Source organism: Rhamphochromis longiceps, linkage group LG1 (genome assembly GCF_057381845.1).
Source record: "Rhamphochromis longiceps isolate RC_006_pf linkage group LG1, R_longiceps_female_GT1.1, whole genome shotgun sequence".
Taxonomy (NCBI): domain Eukaryota; kingdom Metazoa; phylum Chordata; class Actinopteri; order Cichliformes; family Cichlidae; genus Rhamphochromis; species Rhamphochromis longiceps.
In genome coordinates, this window is record NC_140557.1 from 8,945,613 (window position 1) to 8,967,750 (window position 22,138).

A 22,138-nucleotide genomic window follows, 5' to 3' on the forward strand; every position below is an offset into this window, starting at 1 on the left:
CAGAAATTATTACTTATGATTATCCCTCCCTGTGATTCCACATCACTTCATATTTTGACTTCAACTCGTTTTTATTAGCCAGTAACTTGCACAAAAACAAGTTAGAATTAAAGTAAATGGAATTTTTCTCATCTGAACATATAAAGCAAAATTAAAACCTTTGAAAAGTTTGAGTAAACAACAAAATGTGTTCTAAATGTTTTAAACATCATTATAAAAGGCAATGAGGATTTGAGTTGAGGCTTTAATGTGCTATATTTTTCATCATTAGCACAAATAATATCAGGAATAAACATACATAACAAAAAGAATAGAGTTCACTTAAAATTAGCAAAAGAGATGGTGAAGTGCTAAAAAAAAGAAGAATATATCACTTAAAAGCCAGTTTTAATCAAGTAATGAGAAAGTTTTTAAAAAGAAAAAAGACATTAACAACCAATTAAATTGCTAAAACAAAATACACAAAAGGGAAAGTTAAGATAAAAGAGCAAGACTGATCATCAAGATTTAACGTTTTTCCATAAATTTCAGCAACATGAGATGGCTGGGAATGAAAAAGGAAGTGCAAACACTTAGATAATTAGCCAGAATAATCACTTTTTTCCGTTTGGATCATAGATAAAATAAATTATATCATAAATAAAGATACATCATCTATTTTTAATGACAACCTGCTATGAATATTACATTGTATGCATATGGACATTCAAAACAATACGTGGTCTAGGGCTTCACTCTTTGATGAACAAAACATGTAAGGATCCACTTTAAATATAGATCTGTAGCTTAGAAAATGTACAAAACTGTTTTCATACTATGAACTACAATGGTCAGGTAGTTCCTACTATGTTCTTTCAGCTGACCCCTGTTTGCTCTCTCTGTCTCTCTGCTGTGATCATCAGCACCAGAGAGAGACTCACACCGGTGTAAACCCTGAAGAATGTGTACCAATATCTGCCTTGCACTCACCTTAAACACACAAGGACCTTCCCCCCCATCCTTTCCTCCCTCCAGATGAACGAACATGACCATTTACGTCTGGAGAGGGATGAACCAAGATTCATGGTGGTCTCATCACCTTGTCTGTTGTAAAATTAAAATTATACATCCAGTCCATTGGCTTTATGATGCCATTACAGCATTTAATTGAAATAAAATGTCAGAATGCGTGATGGCCTTGGGCATCATCTGATAGTAATCAGGCAGTAGATGATTCTAATTTGGATTCCTCATTAAGTGTTTATAAGACATTTATATGGCATTACAGCTCAGTTTATTGATAGGTCATAGATGGCATTGGGCAGTGTGTGGCATTTGTGTGTACCAAAGTTAGACCTTTAAGCTGTAGTGAAACAGCACCATCAAGTGGCTAGTTGAAGAATAAAAAATCTGGGGTACATTTCTGACACAAGTTATAATATATACCATATTAATAAAAAAAATATTTATATTAATGGTTCTTCTTTGCATAGCCACCTGAAACTGTCCTTGTTTGTTTAGTCTAAAGAGGTCTGCAGCTATCAACTCTAACCTGTTTTGTCATTGTTTTACAGACACTTTCCACTCGGGACCGCGAGAGAGGCAAATCTGATAGTTTCCAGGACCTCCAAGTTACAGAAAACATCCTGTCCAGCGCGATCCCTCCAATGCAGTTCCCACATTTTGAGAAGAGCAGAAAAACAGCCTCCCCTGGGTCTCAGGAGCAGGACATAGGTTCCCTTCATGTCACGAAAAGACAACGCAAACTGCTAAAAACAAGTCCTCCAATTCGACACACCAAAAATACCATTTCCTCATCTTCCTCATCCTCAGTCTCATCCTCATCTTCAATTTCCTCTTCATCCCCAATGTCCTCCTCCATTACATCGGGCTTTTTTTCTCCAGAGAGCTGGCAAAAGCTCTCCGGTATCCTGGAAGCACGCCAGCAACTGATGAAGGAAATCTGTGCTAAGTACAAAAGCAGCATTTCAAAGACCATCACACGTCATCATGTGAAAAGCATCTTTGTGGAGGACAAGTACAAGTTGCTATACTGCCAGGTCCCCAAGGCAGGATGCTCCAACTGGAAGAGAACCCTGATGGTGCTGGCGGGTAAGGCCTCCAACACTCAGAGTATTAAGCATGACACAGTCCACTACGGGCAGCATCTCAAGAAGCTTGATAGCTTTGACCAACAGGGAATCATGCACCGTCTGCAAACCTACACCAAAGTCATATTTGTCCGTGAGCCCTTGGAGAGAATGGTGTCAGCTTACCGGGACAAGTTTGAAAATCCCAACAACTACTACCACTCCCTGTTTGGGAAACCCATCATTTCCAAATACAGGGTGAACCCATCAAAAGCAGCCCTGAAGACAGGAAATGGGGTCACATTTAAAGAATTTGTCCAATACCTGCTGGATGTCCACCGGCCCGTAGGAATGGACATCCACTGGGAGCAGGCAAATCAGCTGTGCAACCCTTGCCTCATAGATTACGACTTTATCGGCAAGTTTGAGAACATGGAAGAAGAGTCTAACTTTCTCTTGCGATTGGCAGGGGCACCACCTAACCTCACATTGCCCAGTTTTAAAGACAGGAACCCAAGTGACAAGCGGACCTCTATGCAGATCACGGAAAATTACTTTTCACAGGTCAGCGCTTTGGAGAGACAGCGAGTATATGACTTCTACTACATGGACTATCTGATGTTTAACTATTCTAAGCCTTTTAAAGATTTATACTGACTTAAGAATTACGTGACTGCTTCACGTCACATTTTCACAGTCACATTCCACTACATTTTTACCATAACTGTAATTTTACCATACCAGTCTTTACTCACATGCTCAAATAGGTCTTTGCGTCTTAGCAGAGAGATCAGAGAGACCAAATTTCACTCAAAAACACTTTAATTACATTTTTTTAGCAGATTATATTGATTTGTAGACAGTTTGTGTGCTGTTGTATTAAATACTCTAAATTGTCCTAAAATGCGAAGCGTTTATTCACTACTAGCAGATGGTGAGGTAGAAATTTAAAACTGTAAACATTAAGCTTCTAAAAAGATTTATTATTGTTGAACAGGCTTTAAAAAATATGCCTTACTCTAGGTCAAATAGCATTTGTAAATGTGTGTTTATGGTTTAAGCACCAAGTTTACCATAGATTTCAAGCACATACCTTATCTTACTTACAACAATATTCATAAATGTAGTAGCTTGAGTCCTTGGTATTCTTAAATTGTTCACAGTCAAACCCTTTCATGATTTAAAATGTTTGCATTTACTGTTTGACCTAGGGCAAGTTAGGCATCAATATACCTCTATGTATCAGTGCATACTAATACAGATATTTGATGTGAATGGCTTTACTAAATATAACTAAATGAAACACTACAAATACTATAAATCTTTAAATGTGTCAAGTGCTGCCCACTTGGAAGCTGTGTGCGCCTATTGTAGCATTTTATACTTCTAACTTTGTCATTTTGTGCTTTTCCTTAACACATACATGTGCTGTAGGTCCTCCATCAATAGGGTGTCTAAAAGCAGGGTATAAAGTGTTGCTATGAATATCTCTCAATATCTATTAGTGTTGCTGATTTACCAGTCGATGGTATTGGAAATTTAAAAAAAAAAAATACAGGCTAAAAACAAAAACAGATAAACACTTTTTTCATATTACATATGACATTTTTCAGTAATGTACAATTTGGACTTTCCAGCAAGAAACAGATAACAAGTTTGCACAAACTTCTTTATCTGCCACTTTAACCACCTCATAATATTATAAAGCAACCCATCCCCTCTGTATATATCATAGCTATTCAATACCAACATATAGGCTTTTTTCTGACTCTACTGTGTAAAATTGTATAATGGGCATTCAGATGAATATATATTTTTCTATGTATTTCTAAAATATAAATATATATATATATAGATATATATATTCAGTTCTTCTTGGTGATGGTTACTTCCTTTTTGATGTCATTTGTTGTTCTTTCAGTAATATCAGTGTAGAGTGTTGTGTAACTGAAGAGTTTCTTTCCAAAACAAAATATCCACCAGCTGAAAACCAACACGTCTCAAAAAAATTTGAAATGACTGCAAACTATTGATGCAGCATTTAAAAAGTGCAAATAGCTATGTTTGAGTGATGAATTGATCTTCTTTGGTGCTTTGGAGTTAGGGTAAGATTTTGTTTAATATAAATGGATATGTACAATTTTGGAAATTAGCTCTTTGATTATTTTTTTCCCAGATTCATTTTGATGCTCAATGGGATAATAGACCCTGTACAAATGAGCTGCATTCCACCTAGTTAGCCATCCAAGCTGAGGACATTTTTACCCATAGCATACCCGTGCTGTGTGTTTATATGTGTAGTACTGAACTACCTGTTTAGATGTTTTTAACCCCACTGCACATCTTTTCATAAAAATATATACACAAGAAGGCTGCAGCTATCGTATCCTTTGTGCAACATGGCTAAACTACTATTCCCAACACAAAACCCAACTGGCAAGTCATGTTGTTCTTTTCTTTCTTTCTTTTTAATATGCAACATGATGCAGGTCAGACTACATATATTATGTGCACTAGTTAAAACTGCAAAAGAAAAACCCCAAAAACAGCAGTTTTTAGGTCCTAAGCAATCAGATATTTAAAAATGTTTTAGACATTCAGACATTTTAAATACAAGACCAGTGGAACAAAAAGTTGTGAGGTTAAATACTCTAGGTTTTCATCTGAGTTAAAAAAAAAAGAAAAACAAGGAAAGATTAAATATAATAAATGTTGAGTTTAACGTAACGTAAAACCCAGACAAGTATTCAAAAAATTTACATTTAGTTAAAATCAACTTGGTTTACTGTTTCATCTTTAAGCTGTGAAATGGTAAACATGCCACAATCAGAAGTGGTTACAAATGGTGTATAACACACCAAAAGCCCACAACCCACACACACTAAACACCTTGATTAAAGAAAAAGTCATTTTAATGGCGGCAAAGATGGATTTGATTTATTCGATTCTCTGAACAACCTATGGGTGATCTCCAATAAAATAGTAGTCACTATTTAGCTCTGTTATGTCCTTTGCAGCTCACTGGAAATTTATTTTATGGTAACAAAAGTTGTATTTGCCTAGAGAAAAGAGGGAAATCATATTATTCAAATCTATACACTATAATACTTTTTTAAGACCTTTAATAATTTTGGTGATGGTAACTGTATGAACTTTTGTCAGTGTAGTGTTGGCTTTTGCAATGCCAAAATCTAACCTTTGTTTAGGTTCTGGTCAAAATCTATGTAGGTGTAGCCAATCTTTGGCCAAAACAGCTAATGCATTATGATGAGTATTACTTTTGTAAATACTCTGTCAGTCCCTGCCCCCCTTCTAAAGAAGATTTCTTGGTTTTGTGGGTATACGGACAGATCAAAAGCATAACTACAGTAACAAGTGAATGTATAACAGTTTATTGTTGGTGCAAATCTGTAAAAGAAAAAAAAAAGATTATCTTAAGCCCTTTGCCTTATTTTACACTGCCAATCAAATGGTGTATTTCAGGAAGATATTTTTCAGGAGGTTATTTCTGGCTGATGAGTGTCTGCTAATAAACTGTCTTTTAGCATTTTCATGTGTTATTTCTTTTTTTCATTGAAAAAAAATGTTGTTTGTCAATCTCGAGTTTGTGAGCTTTGTTGAGCTAAAGGGCTCCAGAATGTAAACCAGCAGCATTAGAGCCAGAGCCATGTGTGACTCCAAATAAAATTTCTACCATGTATTAGTTTAGTTCTACAAATACTCTGTAATTAGCACTAAAAATAATGTGCAGATAATGCTGCTGGATATGTCATTACCTTTTAAATTTTCACCAAATATCACCAAAAGTTACAACAAATGATTCTGACATTAATGTCTGTTGCCCTGTAGTTACAAATCCCAAGTCCATATTGTGTGGGTTACAGGAGTTAAGGAAATTACCAAAATAGTCAAAGTTGGTTTTTACACATGAAGCTGTTCCAGGTTGAAATTGACCAGTTGCTTATTCAACTAAGATTGCCATAAAAGGTTTCCCCTCTCACAATGTAGTGCTTGAGGTCCGGCCTGCAGAAATCAACAAATAATTTACAAGTGCCTTTAATTAATTTGATCGACACTATTGTTGTTTTTTAGGCCATTTTTGTATATTTCAGAATATAAGCGCATGGCTTCCAAAAATGTGTTATTAGAGCAATACTGTACAGTGATAGATGAAAACAGGTATGATTCACAGAAGGGTTCATAAGGTTGCCATTTTTGTCTTTCTGAAACAAAGCAGTGTGTGACTAATATGAGAGGTATTCAAGAATGCGAGGCAGTTAGAGAGATGAGTGAATATTTTAGTTTGTAGTGGGTGATGTTAACGTTGTTGGATGCAACTGAGGATGAAATTTGTTTGATTAAGTGTACAAGTAAAAAGATACTCTGTGAAAGCTGGCAGCCATGGTAATACTGGTATGAGAACAAAATATAAATTCTGTTTTAAACAACAAAGGCCCGATATTGATGCTCTTTTAATTAGAAGATGGTATTAAGAAAAAACGAACATGTAAGCTGCTCGGTTAAAAATTGAACTCATGTAGCCACGATTGTTATGGCACATCTGACAATGCTGGAATGTGATACAACAAGGAGAACTGACTTCTTGGGATCATGCCCCTCTCTGCCAAATGGCAATCAATCTAGAATAGATATAACCGCCAAACTGTCAAGGTGAGTGAAGTAATCAACACATGAACAGGAGGAGGGTTATTACTGATCAATCAATACACTTAATCATCTTTTTTTCTTAACTGCTTATCCAATTCAGGGTAACAGAGGGATTGGAGCCTATCCTAGCTGTCAGGGGGTGAGAGGTGGGCTACACCCAGACAAGTTGCAATGAAGTGGTTTGTCAGCAGCGATATGTCACCAGTCAAGGCTACGGGGGAGACAGACAAGCATGAACATGCAAAGTCCACAGAGAAAGGCTCCTGTGAGCTGGCAGATTCAAACCCAGGACCCTCCTGCCTCACCACTATGCCATCCCAAGCACACAATGTCACTGTACCAATCAAGATCCTGTAATGGAAATTATTTTGATGCACAGAGCAGGTCCCCCCCTCCATGAGAGACCCAACTAACAGCAAGTGTTAACTTTGTGAAAAAAAGAAAGAACATAATTTAAAAACAATTTCTTCAAACTGCTGGATTTATAAGCGAGTAAAACAAAAAGTACAATAGTACAATTGTATCCACTTGCTCAGTTTTGCATATAGCAATATACTATAGAGTCAGAATAATAATGTTAAATAAATCTACCAGTAGTTATTCCCTATTTTACAAAGGGTTATGCTTTTTTGGTTAGGTAGTACTTTTCTAAATGTCACTTAAATGTAACAAAACTGAAAACGTTACTCTATAAATGTACATCATAAATGTGCTTATATGTGTTATATCCCAGCATATACGGGTAAGTCCTTCTAGAAAAAGAGTATCCCTTTTAAAAGCAAAATGAATAAACGTGTTAGGACAATCCTCAAAAGATCAAAGGGACAAACACAGATTATGTTTCCTGTCTCTATTGTCCATAAAATTAAATGTACCAACACTCTGAATTATTGTGTCTGTGACCTGAGTTCCAAACGTTGTTTTACATAACAGTGGTCTCAGTAGGATATTTCTATTGCTGCACTGATTAATATTTAAATTAACAGTGTTGAGAATTAACTCTTTAAACAGTAAGTCATGTCTATCCATTATGTGCCTCAAAGGGATAGGACTCATATTAGAATCTCTGAAGGTTAAGTCACATCAGCTCACAAAACTAAATGCTGGCAAATAACTGTCAATGCATGTTTTATGTCTGCAAGTACAACTTTTCATTTTGAGATCTAAGTGCCTTCAAATTGGTGCTTTTATTCTTCCATCACACAGCCATAAAGTGTCGGTTCTGAGGGAAAGGACTCGTTTCATTTCCATTTTGTTAATAGACTAAAGTAGGTACCTTATGTTGCCTAAATTTACAGTCATTTGTATGATTCTCACACACTCAAAGGAAGTAAAATCTGTCACAGCAGCATTTTTTTTTCAAGCATTTCATTTTTTTTTCAATTTACCTAACAAAAATGACATTACTTTAACATAAACAAATAGCAGTCTTACGATGCTCTTGTATCTGTGTATGTATGTAAGTGCATGCTTGTGTATGTATGTGCGTGCCTGCATGCGTGCGTGCGTGTCTGTGTAAATGTGCGGTTATGTTTATGCTTGAGTGGAAGATGAATATTGCAGCACAAATTGATCACTCTGTAGAGTTAGAAATTTGATTAAATGCTCAAGGCTGATTTCCGCAACAGCTCGTGTATAAGTCATGAGAGCACTTTGGGGGAAGTTAAAACTGTGGAGAAAACAAAAGCCATCCATTTACCTCATTAGTGTGCGTGGAAAATCTTGACATGCTTTGAAGAGAACGTGCTTGTGTAGCAAAATCAGCTTAAGGGCCCAAAGCAGACATACAAGGGAGGCAACCAAACATCTTCCCAAAGTGATAAACAACCTCGCCTTGCTTGGGAGGACTGTAAAAAGAGGCTTTGCTCCATTTTTCAAGTATTATTATTATAAGTTCCTCAGCTAATCTTCCTCTTTGCCTTCAAGCCAGCATTAACATGGCTGATGACAGGTTTCGGCTGATTCGCTGACGACAGTTCTATCACACAGACATTAGCAGGCACACGCACGCACACATGTATAGGACAAAGACTGACACAAAGCGGTTTGCAAGGGCTGTCTACATGACTGCATCAATGCCTCTGCAAAATCTCCCATGTAATAACGGAACAAAACCAATTTAAGGTGTTGACTCTTCGGTTCAGTAGAACAAAATCTGAGAGGAAGGAAATTCCCTCAAATGTCAAATACAAAACTTGGCTGATTCCCACGCATGCCAGGTTAATTCTCCGCCTTTTGCATGAAACCCTTGTTTGTTTTGGCAATGAGTGTGCTGCACGCTCCAGACACATCTCTCAATGACATAAGCCTCATTAAAATGATTTGCTCAAGCTCTGTTATTAATCAAGCCACGCAAAACGACAAGTGGAAAATAAATTTACGGACGAAATCTCAAAATTCAAGTCCTGCTGAGGGCACAACCTTTCCCAAAATCTAATTTGGTGAGGTATGCTGGTTTTCATCAACACAGCTCAATCTGAAAACAAAAACTTCGTCATTTAGTTAGTTGAAGACAGAGACAAAAGTAACTGTGGCTGCCTGGCAGTAGGCAGGTGAACCATACAGATACACAGCAGTACATTCTTAAGCAGGCCACAGAAGTGGTGTTATATATTCAATTCACACAATGATGATTCCCAGGTTTTCAAGGACAGATTTCCACAGTGCACTTGAAAATAAAGGCACGCATTCAGAGGTGGAGGTACTCATTTGACCACCACAAACAAAATACCAGTTTAGTAAATATTTGTGATAATTTCCATCCTTAATTCTGTAAGCATAAAAAAATTCAGCAAAACTGATCATTGATCCAAACTGGGGTATTTTTGCAATTTGATGAGTTGTGTTTTTAAATATATGTAAAAGGTATCACGGCAGAATGAGTAATCTGATTGCTCTTTTCTCCATTTTATAAGTATCTCTATAAAATGATAAGTATCTGGGGGTTTCGAAGGAAATTCCTTTATATTCAGCTATGTTATTACTCTTTATTCTAAAAACTCCAAAGCCATGCTGTTTGTTACCTCTGCTAACCAGAGAAATATCATATACAACCACATGATGGCAGTACTGCTCTGAAATATGACAAACCCCAACAATGCTTTTGCTTTTCAAAGAATGATTTATGGACATAAAGGTGTGTATAGTAATGTGAACTTAGGTACCAAATTTGCTGTCACTGCCTGTCATGCTTCACTAAAACATCAATGAAGGCCTTTGCAAGGCTTCTAATTAGGTTATATGCTGAAACTGATATAAATTATGCAGCAGCTTTAATGAACTTGAATCAATAAACATAGGTTCCATAATGAAGTCACGCAAGCTGCTAAAGGCTAAGTGCTTCTTTACCTTGGGGCTACGTCTCTACCAAACTGACACAACTGCCATGAATGGCTAAAACATTTGCATTGATAAAATGCATTTTCACACTGCCTTTGTGTGTTTATATCATAGCACTACTCTCTAAAACATGGCAACGTTTCGTGTATGTATATTTATTTAAAAACACATTGAGGGTTGAAGCAAACATCTGGGTGGTGATGATGATGGACAGGAGATGAGGAAGAACACTGAGAGTTAAAAGCAAATAATGAAATAAAGACATAAACCAGACACAAAATTGATTAATATCAGTATAAGTATAAAATTCTTAAAAAAACACGGAGCTGAAACACCTCAAACCCTCCAACCAGAACAATGTGTCTGTAAGTCTGTAATGGCAGATTTTCACAGTAGAGAAAAGTAATATGTGATATACACAGTTAACTGAAAAATACTATTGGAGAGGTGGGCAAATATTTAAAAAAGGAACACTAACACTAATAAAGAGTTGGGGGTTTTTTTGTTGTTGGGTTTTTTTGGCATGACAATAATGCAGGCAAGCTTTTGCAGTTGATTTGTGTTGCAGTGTTACTCACTTGTTCCTAACAATGCCTTAATACACTGAGCACAGCTTTCCAGTAGCACTGCCAACTCTCTTGGCTGTGCAAAAAAGTCAGATAACATCACACACATGTAATTCAGCATTCAGTTAACAATCAAGTGCAAGAGTGCAACAGATCTAACAATGTCTTCAAAATAAAATCAACAGTTTCTGACATTTATGCTCCTTTCCTTATGTCAAAAATTGTCAAAACACACAAAAGTATAGTGGACTTTTCCAACTAGCAAGCTTAGAGACTGAGGAATTAATCCAACATGGAAGCACCATGGCCACCTGCATAAATCCCCATAGACTTCCATATAACTGCCTGGTTTTACACCAAAAAGAGACATGTTTTCAGGCTGGTACAAAACCCAGCTTTGGTGTCTATCTTGAGTAAACGTTTTGTTTTGACTCATTTTTTAGCATGGCCCGTTTGACTAGCAGGTGTTTTCTACTGATCCATCGGCTGTGTGCTAGCCTTGGCCACAGCTAATTTAAGCCACTGAAGTGGACAGTTTGTGGCAACACCTTTGGAAGAATTTCTAATGTTGTCTGTCAAATATCACAGATTTAGAAGAAGAAGAAAGTGTACTTTATTGGTCCCCGTGGGGAAAATCTCTCTCTGCATTTAACCCATTCACTCAGTGAAGCAGTGGGCAGCCACTGGGCGCCCGGGGAGCAGTGTGTAGGGACGGTACCTTGCTCAGGGGTACCTCAGGGGAATCGAACCCCCGACCTTCCGATCATGGGGCCACCACTCTACCTACTGAGCTATCCCTGCCCTGGTTCTGTGAACATAACTGTGCTGACAGCCTGTCTAAAATGCCTGTGCTGCAGTTTTAGTGGGTGGAGTTACTTTGTACTAATTAGGTGGGTACCTGCATGTCTGTGAATCACACATGCCATCTCTGAACGTACTTTGATAACCAAGCTTGTTAGCATTTGCTGACAAGCGCATTTCCCTCTCTTGTCCAGAAATGCTCAGATGTTTCTTAAAAAAAGAAAATTATAGAGAAGATCAATATCCTTCAGAAGAATTTACAAACCAGTGGGTGATATGATGGAGATTATAGCAACACCTCTAAGGATTTTTCACTCAAATAATCTAGATTAATTGCCATGGAGCAAAATGGAAAAATGTCTTACATATTTTGTTCTTATAAGCAAAAGCATAACTTCAAAACCTTTTTTTCTAAAGCTGGTGGAACCTAACCATCAGTTTTTCTGACACAAATAAAGCTGTGCAGCTTCAGTTTCCTTCGCCTATTCGAAAAAATAAAGCACTTCTTCTCAAACAGAAACAACAAATATGTAGGAGGAACACACTTCATTCTCTCCATAAACAAGTTGAGATCCCCTGCCAGTTTAAAGCTGTTTGGTTTTCTTTATCTATTAAGGTGTATCACGCATCACAGTCAACCTTTGATTTTTAGAAGCAGCCTTATTCACTTTGGAGTCACCCTCAGAGTTTCAACAGCACTGAAAGCTTTCTCACCTTCTTTTATTTTCCCGTGGCAGGCAGCTCTCACAAACTCCCCATCCTCCCAAAAAGATGCAGCCACTGCTTTTCTCTTCTCCTCCCTTTCAAGGAGAGAGGCAAGCTTTCAATGAATCACCCTCTGCTCACGCCATGTTCTGAACTGTGTCTTCCCTTCGTCAAACAGCGTGAGTGATGGAAGTGACAGAGAAGACACCTGCCCTGAACCACCACTGATAGAGAGGGAGAGAAACAAGGAGGGAAGAGGAGGGAGGGAAACGCATTGCCTGATGGGAGAAACACACAACGAGGCAACAAACTTGCAGAGACTATCACTTATAGTGACAGGCCAGGAGGTGCCGTGCTATTAGCAGGCCGTAGGGTAGGCCCAGAGCGCAGCCCGTCCTACATAGGATGGATGGGCCTCTCTCTCGGGACTAAATTAATACTGGGAGTCTAGTGAATTGCTTTTGGAACAATGTCCTCCTAAGGAGCTAATCAGACAGGAGTTATCTAGAAGTGCCTGTAGGCTGGCTGGCGTGGTTGCAGCGCTGTGGCTGCCTGGCAGAAGGCAGGTGCACCACACCGATTCACAGCAGTTCATTCCTGAGCAGGCCACAGCAGTGGCATTATATATTAGACTCTGGGGATGATGAATCTCAAGTTTTCAAAGAGAGAGAGATTTCTATGTACTGAAAGTGAAGGCACATGTTACAAGAGGAGGAAGTTCTTGTATGAGCATTACAAACAAAATATCAGTTCAGTAAATTTGGGGGATTCTTTAAAAACTAGTTTTTGTTTTTGCAACAAAGGAGAAGCAACTTCGCACTTGTGAATATCAAATAATTCCCCCATTAAATATGATATTAATGACTTTTATACCCAACTAGGGGGCAAGGCTACAGTGAACAACACAGACATGTTTTCACTTAATTGCAAACTAATAACTTTTTCCAGCATCCAACAGAGCAGATTTAGCATTCGTTTGAAATCAGCGGCTCCTTTTCTGTCCATTAACTCCAATGCAAAGTGAACAAGCAGTTTATTAGTAACTCCGTAAGCCAAAAAAACGGAGGCTGTGGCCTTAAAACCCAGAGATACAGAGATATGGAGCATGGTTCTGCTGGTCATTGGTGACCTTATTCATCTTCTGCATTGTATAGTTTGGTAATATAAAATATTAATACATGCTCCAACTACTAAATAATTTAGAAAAAGAAAAACAAAGCAGCAAGTTGCAAAGTTTCGATATGCGATGAAAGAACATTTTAGATACAATTCAGAGATTTAATCTGACAAAAAGAAAAAAAAAAAACAAACACAACAAGGAAGCAATGAGTCAAAGCCAAGAGGGTTTTGCTAAAGCATGGTACTCATCTACAGCGAGATATAACTAGGAGCAGGTTCAGCTGTATGTATAAAAAAAAGAGAAATGACAGGTTAATATTAATGGAATGGATTGACATTTATATAGTGCTTTCAACTACAAGCCACAGTTTACCATATACAAACACAGGGTTTTATTCTATGTATTTTTAGTACTCTATGTAGCTCACAGCCAATTTAGGATGACTAGTTAATCTTACATTAACGTGTATGTTGTTTGGCTATACTGTACTGTGGTCATTACTCAAAAAAGTAATGTATCACACTTACTTTTTACTTTTTAAAAAGTAATGCATTATATCATTTAATTACTCCCCAGAGAAAGTATTTTTTAATTGCATTACTTTTAAATTATTCTGTAAAATGTTCTGAAATGCACTGTCACATAATTACAGTTAACATCATAAATCTTAGGCTGTGGACTCTCACGCCAACGCAAATTCTTATCCTATGCACACAAGCTGAAATCAGCTGACTGAAGCTCAAGAAAAAGGCATGTTTGATGATTTTTTTTACCGCTGTGCAGACAACTGAAGAACCTTTGTAACACAGGCACATAATTGTAACTGTAATGTGATTACTGTGATTTAGGATATGTACATTATTGTATTACCATAATGTGATTATAGTAGGTTTTGATCACTGGCCAGGGCTTTTCTCCATGCAGAAAAACCCTTGCCAGGGTTCAAACCAGTTACCTTCCTCCTATGAGGCTACCAGGCTAACGACTGCATGACCATGCAGTGAGCTTAAACAGTGGAGCCAGTGGTATACGCTGAAGAAAGACAAGCAGAGACCATGATTAAAAAACACTTTTCATGCTCCACTTCTTTTATTCTTTTGTATATTCTGCACTCTGCGTGGACATCTACAGCTGCTATACTCCTTCCTGGTTGAAGAATTGTAAAAATTATTATTTCTAAAGTTATCATCACATTTTTACAATTAGCTGACAATGACAAGTGCTGGAAGAATTTTACAGAGCCATTTATACAGTAAAACCAATAAAACACTATGAAAACACATCCCGACACATAAACTGTGTATTACTAGCATAATGTATCGGAAGAAACAGTAATTATTCTGCAGAAAAATTTTCCTTGTCGGTGTATTAAGGATTAATATTACTGCTGCTGATATGTACGGTTGAGCTCATTTTAAATATACAGTAATATATCAAAATCATGTTTGTAGTGCCGCTGTCCTGCGAGGACCGCATATCTGGGGGGGACAGTTTTTACTGCACTTACAAACAAAAGCTTTCAGTTTGATTTTAAAGAAGTATATTAAAATACATGAACAACGAAACATCAGCTATATTATAAGACTTGAGCACTGTATGACATGGTTAACTACCAATTTCTACAAGGGAATTAAAAATATTAATGAAAAATTAAGATGAGGTACAGGTGAAATAGCTCATTAAACTTGGTAGATTTAAAGTAATCTGAAAATGTGGGTGGAGCCTTCACCTGTTCAGGTCACCTATTAAACCGGACATGGCAGGGCCTGGCGCCTCCTGTCGAGCTTCTTCAAGGCTTTTCTCACTAACGTGCTAAAGTAATTATTAAGTTTCTTGCGTGTTGGGCAAGGTAAGACTAAACTTATCTGTTAAGAGGTTGGATCACAAAAACACTGTTTACTCTGTACCTCTGTTTCCATACCAGTCGCAAATGATAGTGAGAGCAGTGAAAGCAGAGCCAGCAGTAGCTTGTCTTGTACAAAGATCTTCCGTCACTTTTCTGTCAGAGGAAGGTTTATCCGGGATGCGCATGCGCAAACAACCACAAAAGCCTACTGGATTCTTAGCATGCACAAGCTTTTGTTAACAGACAGTATAATGTTAACGGGACATGGAAAGATAGCTGAAATCGAGAAATGTTACAAATTTTAGTAGAACTGTAGGCGAGCAGAGTTTAACCACCTTCCAGAGACACATTCCAACAGCCACAAGAGGGCAGTAGACTAATTTAAAGGATGAAAAGCTCAATGACTATCACTTACGTTTTAATTGAGTCCTAGTTTTATATTTCACTGTGCCTTCCTTGCGTGGCCTGATAGCCAGGGGGAAAAAGACATATTAAATTCAAGGCCAAAATAGGGGTGGGGGGTGGCAGTTAAAATTATGTATGATAAGCATTTAACAGTTTTTATTTTGTTAAAAACAGTAGGTGTTAAATGGAATAGTAGGAGTTATGAATACATATTTTAAATATTTTTGCCATAATTGATGAATGCTTTGGTGAATGTTATTCACGTTCACCTAAGCAGCAGGTGATAACCTGAACATAGTCCAGAAAGAAATAGAATTAGCTCATGCTTAAAAGTCACAAAAATCTGAAAGTAATGTATATATGTCAAAGTATGTCAATAATATTAGTGAATTAATGGGTCAGATAAAGCCAAATATTGACCGTGTGACTAGATGAGCCCTTTTACTATTTCATTAACTCTAAACACCACTAAGATTCACTTTATAATGAAAAGTAAGTTGATGCTGATGAAGGGACTGGTCTTCACTGCACTGCACCACTGGTTACAATCATTTATCAGGGGCATAAAGTGACTCGATGAGGTCTGAGCTGAAACAGATGAGAAAGCACTGAGACCACACACATGGCTGAACAGTAATTATGTGTAAGAGAATAAACTCTGCTTTCAGCACATAATACACACCCAGTATTACTTATGGCCACTTAACACAAAGTGTTGGTGAAAGAAAGCAATGTCTATGGGGCGCTGGCTTCTTAGCCTGCACCAGCCCAGGCTGAGAGAGAGCAGTGCCTCTGGCAAGCCCCAGCCTTAGCACTGCTTCACCTTCTGGAGGACAGCTAACACATTCAGACTGTAATTCACTTCACAAAACAGATATATCATGGGTTAACTGGCTCGTAACACCCTATTCAGCAAAACCCAGATGTTGCGTCTTTTTACCTTGTGTAAATTATACTGCATTATGCTGCTTAGAGGAACTCCGGTGATGAAGGAAAAAATTAATAACCCGACATTGTCAAAGCACTTTAAAAGTCATGCATAGGTTTCTAGTGCTGTAGCATAAGCAGAACTTTACTGTTGTAGCTTGGCGATAGTAAGTTAGTCTAAACAAGACGAGGTCATTAAAAGAAAAGAAAAAAAAGTCAGGTTTATTTTTTATTTTCTATTAACTATTTCATTACTGTATATCTTTTTTTTATAACATAATTGATGACACTTTTTTATCCATCTTAAAATAACAAAAGAATGCCTCAACAATCCACTTAAGTACAGAAATTAAATAAAAGTACCTGAGTTACCTTCATTCACTCCACTTAACCATTTTCCTTAGGCACAATATGCCTAATTTATCAACAGTAACTCTGAATTACAGAATTAAATGCACATTTACTCGTGTGTCATGTTTTCATAGTCCTGTTTTGTAAAGTGTAAGCTACAAAAATACTTTTAATAGTGTGTTGTGCTTCCATATGTTATGACTTAAGAAGTTTTTTTTTACCAACAACTGCTGTGTTTACTGTAAAAGAACTAAAACTCAAAGGACATGATGACATGCAAAACTGCGTCATTCTTTGTGTGGCTGTAACAAAAAAAACTCAAACAAAAAACCCACCACCATTGAGTATATGAAAACTGGATTTTCACCAACTAAAGTTGGTTGGATTGCATGTTGTGACCATAAAATGTCATCAGCCAGCAGCCTCAGTCCCTATCAGGCAGTCTGCTGCACAGAGCACTCTCCTCTAGCCTTGGGTGCTGGCCGCACTAGCATGCACCCTTCCCCCATTGCCTCTCTTCTCTCTCCTCTGTCTGTCTCTCTTTTACCAGGCTGCAGTGACCCACCCTTCCCTTCCACCCCAACCCCACCACTCCCCTCCCTGTCACCCTGCGGCGCTTAGCTTCCATAGTGTCAGTGCACAGGCCTCAGTGTTGACAAAGCAGCAGGCCTTCAGACGACACATCAAACCCTGTCCCTCCTCTGTGCTGTTAGGGAGCTCAGCGCACAACAAAAGGACAGGGACTCAAGCTTCAGTCTCAGGCCATTACTAGTCTCAACAACATAGCTACAGACAGAAAAAGGCCCTCGAGGATAATGTACGTACCAAGACTTACAAACATGAGCTGGATCAGCTCAAACCATTCAAGACTCAATCCATGTTTTCTGACTGTTGTGATGACAGTGCTGTGATGGATGATTGTAAATATAAAACATAAGTCAAGGCTGTGGGTTGATGCCATCATGACACATGCACTCTAATGAGGACTGTGGGTGCTCTGCAATGCCAGGGACTTCCCCCAAGGCACATTGAGCGGGGGGAATGCTATGTGATGCATACCAGATGTGATTGGAGACATCACACTGTTCACGTTGTTACTGTTAACCAAATAGTAGCAGCAACAAAAGCAAAAGATCATTTTTCCTCTGTTTACACATTCAAGGCATGAGGCTGGATGCTTGTAAGACTGGTTTGAGCCAGAAGCAGAATAACACATTTCAGAGGATTTAGTTTTTTCCCCAAAGAACTTCAGAGAGGACTGCACATAGAAATGAAAATTTGGTGACGGATACAAGAGATGACATAAAACAAAGTTACATTGTCACTTCTTCTCCTCTGACAAAACAGAGAAAATGTCTAATTTCTTGGCATTTTGGCAAAGTTTCATAAACATTCTCATGTTCTAATTTCATCCTGTACTCACGAATGCCTCTATTACCTGATGACCTCCTTCACAGGTACTTTTTCATCAGTTTGTAAATATTTAGAGCCTTAGACCACATGATGGCAGCAGATTTTGAGATTTTAGACAATTCTTAAAATGTGGAAAATACATTTTCCGCTTTATTAAAATGTCAGATTTCTGTTTTTTAATTTATCTGATCTATAACATCCCAGAATGAGAGGAGGATATTTTCTTTGCACAAAGAAGAAAAACTAAAAATACAGGTAATATAATATATAAAATTATCACAATACTGTATTTTTATAATTGATTTATTGGTCTATATGGAAAATTGCCTTTTTTCTGAAATATGTTTATTTTAAAAGTATCCAGTCAATAAAGATGTCAAAAAAGGGGGTAGAATATGTAAGATTTTCCGTTTTTTAGCGAAGTAATATTAAGTACCATGATGGCATCAAAGTACACTGCCTTTTTCAAGGTTCAGAGTCTAGCATGTTTGGGGTACTCTGCAGGCTTCCAGTTGGCTGATATTTAGTAAATGTCTCAACCAATCACATTAAGATTCTGAATAAACAAAGACTGAACTTGACAACATCAGAGTCATTGCAGTTTTACCTGTAAAAGTGGAACTGTCTCATAACAGCAACTCTCAGAAGTACACAGAGTGTACACACTCTCCTTGTGCTCAGCTTTTTCTGAAACTTAATTGCTGGCATTAAGCACTTGAGGGAATTCTGAGCTGTGCTTGTTAGGTGTTTGTGAGCAACACAACTCCATACGTTCTATTAATAAACTGACACCCTTTTACCTTCTCTCTCTCTCTCTCTCTCTCTCTCTCTCTCTCTCTCTCTCTCTCTCTCTCTCTGAACAATAAGTGTCGCTGCTGCACCTCAGACACACACCAACATCAAGCAGAATGTCAAATGGCTGTAAGAACGGAGCGATTGACAGCAACCGGGCTCCACAAGGCATGCAGATTACTAAAAGCAAGTTCTGAGCGTTCTTTTCAAACTTTCTCCACATGCCAGAGGGGCAAGTAGAAGTGGAATGCTTGAAAGAGATTCTTGCAAATGCTCACATTTAGAAGGGCGACTGTATTGTGCCTACTGTTTTCACCTTTGTGCACATGTAGTACAGTTGTGTGGGTGACCTGGGTTATGTGGATCAAAAAAAGGACATGTTGGCCAAATGCCCTAAAGGCTTTAATTGAAAGTAAGAATAAAAAAAGAGACAATAAATATTTTATCATTTTAATGCAGGAGAAAACACTACCCATTACCCTTGTACATTAATAACAACTTTACTGATGAATTATTATTGATGATTACTGACTATCAGATTCCACCATATATAGAAACAATATTACACCTGGTCCCAAAATTATAATGTACATTTTTATGCAGACGGCACTGTTTTATGCCACTGGCTCTTCCCTTGAAGTACATGCGATCATCTAAATGTATCAGTGAGCAGTTCATTAGCCCTTTTGGAAACACCAATCAAGAAAATGATATTCATATTTCTTATGGTGATATTGTTTATAGTCGTGTTTCTTCATCCACCTTGAAGCCTCTTGATTCTTGCATCACAGTACATTGTACTTTACCAATGATAAATTGGTGTAGGTCTTTTCTTACTCACTCTTCTATGAAGAAGTAGGATGGTCAACCTTAGGAAACAGAAAAAAGTGGCAGTGTGTGGTGTTTATTTACAAGGCTCTTCTGCAGAAATTGCTTGGTTAGCTCTAAACGCACTGCATGCAATTTCAGGTCACAGAATGTGCTAACATTACCTGTTATTCACAGTGAACCTGGAAAAACAATTTTTCATTACGTCTGTGATGGTTCTCAGTCATCCAGGTCAACATAGTCTAAGGAGCTTGGAAAGAAAAGCATCTGGACTTCTTTAAGTTTCCTTGCAGATGTTTCACCTCTCATCCGAGGAGCTTCTGAAGAAACTTCTTGGATGAGAGGCGAAACGTCTTCAAGGAATTTTTCATTACTTTGCTGCCTACAAATGGACTGAGCTACAGAAGACTATGAAGCTTCATTCTATGGCTTTATATGAACGTTTTTAAAAGGTGACATTTAGGTTTATCCAAAAGCTAGAGGTGGCTGGATAGACCCAGATATTGAAAGTATTAATACCAATACTGGCATTGGTATTGAATTGATTCTGTCAAGATAGGATAGATACTTTATTTGTTTAATTTGCGTTTAATTTTTTTAACTTCAAACATGCACTATGAAAAATGTCTGAACCTTAAATCAAAGTTATGTCAAATAGAAGCTATAAATCAAATAGGTGTGTTCCAGTTCACATCTGTTTGAGTTGTAGCTTATAGCACATTTGAACAACAGAAGATGATCCAAAGTGATTTAGTGACGGGCACATTTACATTCCAGGTATCCAAAAACCCCAGCTTTAAAATGCATAAAAGGTGAAAGTTGTGTTCTGTGTTAAATAAGTATTGGGGAAAGTAAAAAAATCGATTTGAATTAGTGGTCATTCAAGCGTGCTCTGAATTTGCAAATTGATGATTCATCTTATGAATCATGACACGTGGCTCTCCCCTTGATAAGCTGCCTTTATAGCTTAAAAGTATCAGTATCGGCAGTACTGACCCTGTATTTGCTTGATTTTAGATCAATACCAAAATTTGCAATATCCCACACTAAGATCCCTTGTACATGCTTTTTTTAATCCTCTGAGATACTCTGACCCCAATGCTAGTATCAAATCCAACCCTATGTTTTTTTGGGGGGGGAGGCTGGATTTTAAAAAAAAAGTTGATGTCATAATTGAATATGTTTTTCATACACAGGTTTCTGTTGAAAACGATATCTTGATCTCAATGAGACAACATGTTTAAATAAAGGATTTAATAATAATTAAACTCATCAATATGCATTTTTTTGTTCACAGTGTTACACCTAGCCAGCAGATGGTGCCATGTTCCATCTTTCATTTGAGTAATAAGTATATCCTCCAGATTAAAAAATAAATACCAGCATGCACTCATTCATTGGTGTCAGATATCTGACCTGCTTACAGCAAAAAAAAACAAAAAAAAAAGGTAAGCATGTGTCTGTACCACAAAAAAGAAGGTGGAATAAATTGTTTTTAATAAAAAAATATAGTACAATTTATCCCTCAGAGGCATAAAGCATGCAATACACCGTTGATGCTGTGATTAATATATAGTAGAAATATATATTCTCCAGCTTTATCCTCTTGTGATAAAGCTGGAGAAAGGCACAGCATTGTCCTCTGTGCCACTTTAGGCAACATAAGTAATAGCACCTTGCATTTGAACCTAGAGGCAAAGTTATTCTTCTCGGGGTCATGCATTAATTCATATACTACATTAACATATGTCTGAAGGAGACTTTGAAATTTTGACTGATGTATGCAGTTTGAATGCTTCACGTTGCAACATAAACATCTTGACTCAGATTTGAGCAAAAATCTATGTTCATTTTGTAGTTTTACATAAGTAAACATTTAAAATAATGAAGAAATTATGTGGAATAATCCTTTAAAGAAAACTAGATCAGAGCTGTTATCTCGCTCTGTGCCTGCATCAGGGAGACCAAACATCTATAATCTCATTACCTGGGTCAAATAGTACAATCAGATCTACATTTTTTAACTCTTAACTAAGAAAAAACACTAATCGTAGGGACAGTTTTTTGGACGGTTAAGAAAATGGAAATGGAAACCTGTCTGTCTTCTCACTTGCTGATGTGCTGGTCAGGAGGACAGATGTTTAGATTTGGGAAATCTCAAAGCTGCATGCAAATCCTCAAGATGACCTACTTCTTCCCTTCCACATAGACACCGATAAAATCCATAAATTAAGGAAATTAACTGATGGGGCCCGGGGCCACTTTGTAAGCTATTTAAATCTTTAAATTTACAACATCCCTGCATACT

The 22,138-nt window shown here is 37.5% G+C and overlaps 1 protein-coding gene across 1 annotated transcript; it reads left to right on the plus strand.

Annotated features, from left to right (window-relative positions):
• Positions 1-235: 235 nt before the first annotated feature.
• chst8 (carbohydrate (N-acetylgalactosamine 4-0) sulfotransferase 8) lies at positions 236-5,679 on the plus strand. The gene has a single exon (XM_085423081.1). The coding sequence runs from the start codon at positions 1,647-1,649 to the stop codon at positions 2,724-2,726; it is 1,080 nt and encodes a 359-aa protein (XP_085279207.1). The 5' UTR covers positions 236-1,646; the 3' UTR covers positions 2,727-5,679.
• Positions 5,680-22,138: the final 16,459 nt, after the last annotated feature.

Excerpts from the sequence above, each read along its gene's own strand:
- chst8 (XM_085423081.1), top strand. The coding sequence starts at position 1,647 with ATGCAGTTCCCACATTTTGAGAAGAGCAGAAAAACAGCCTCCCCTGGG.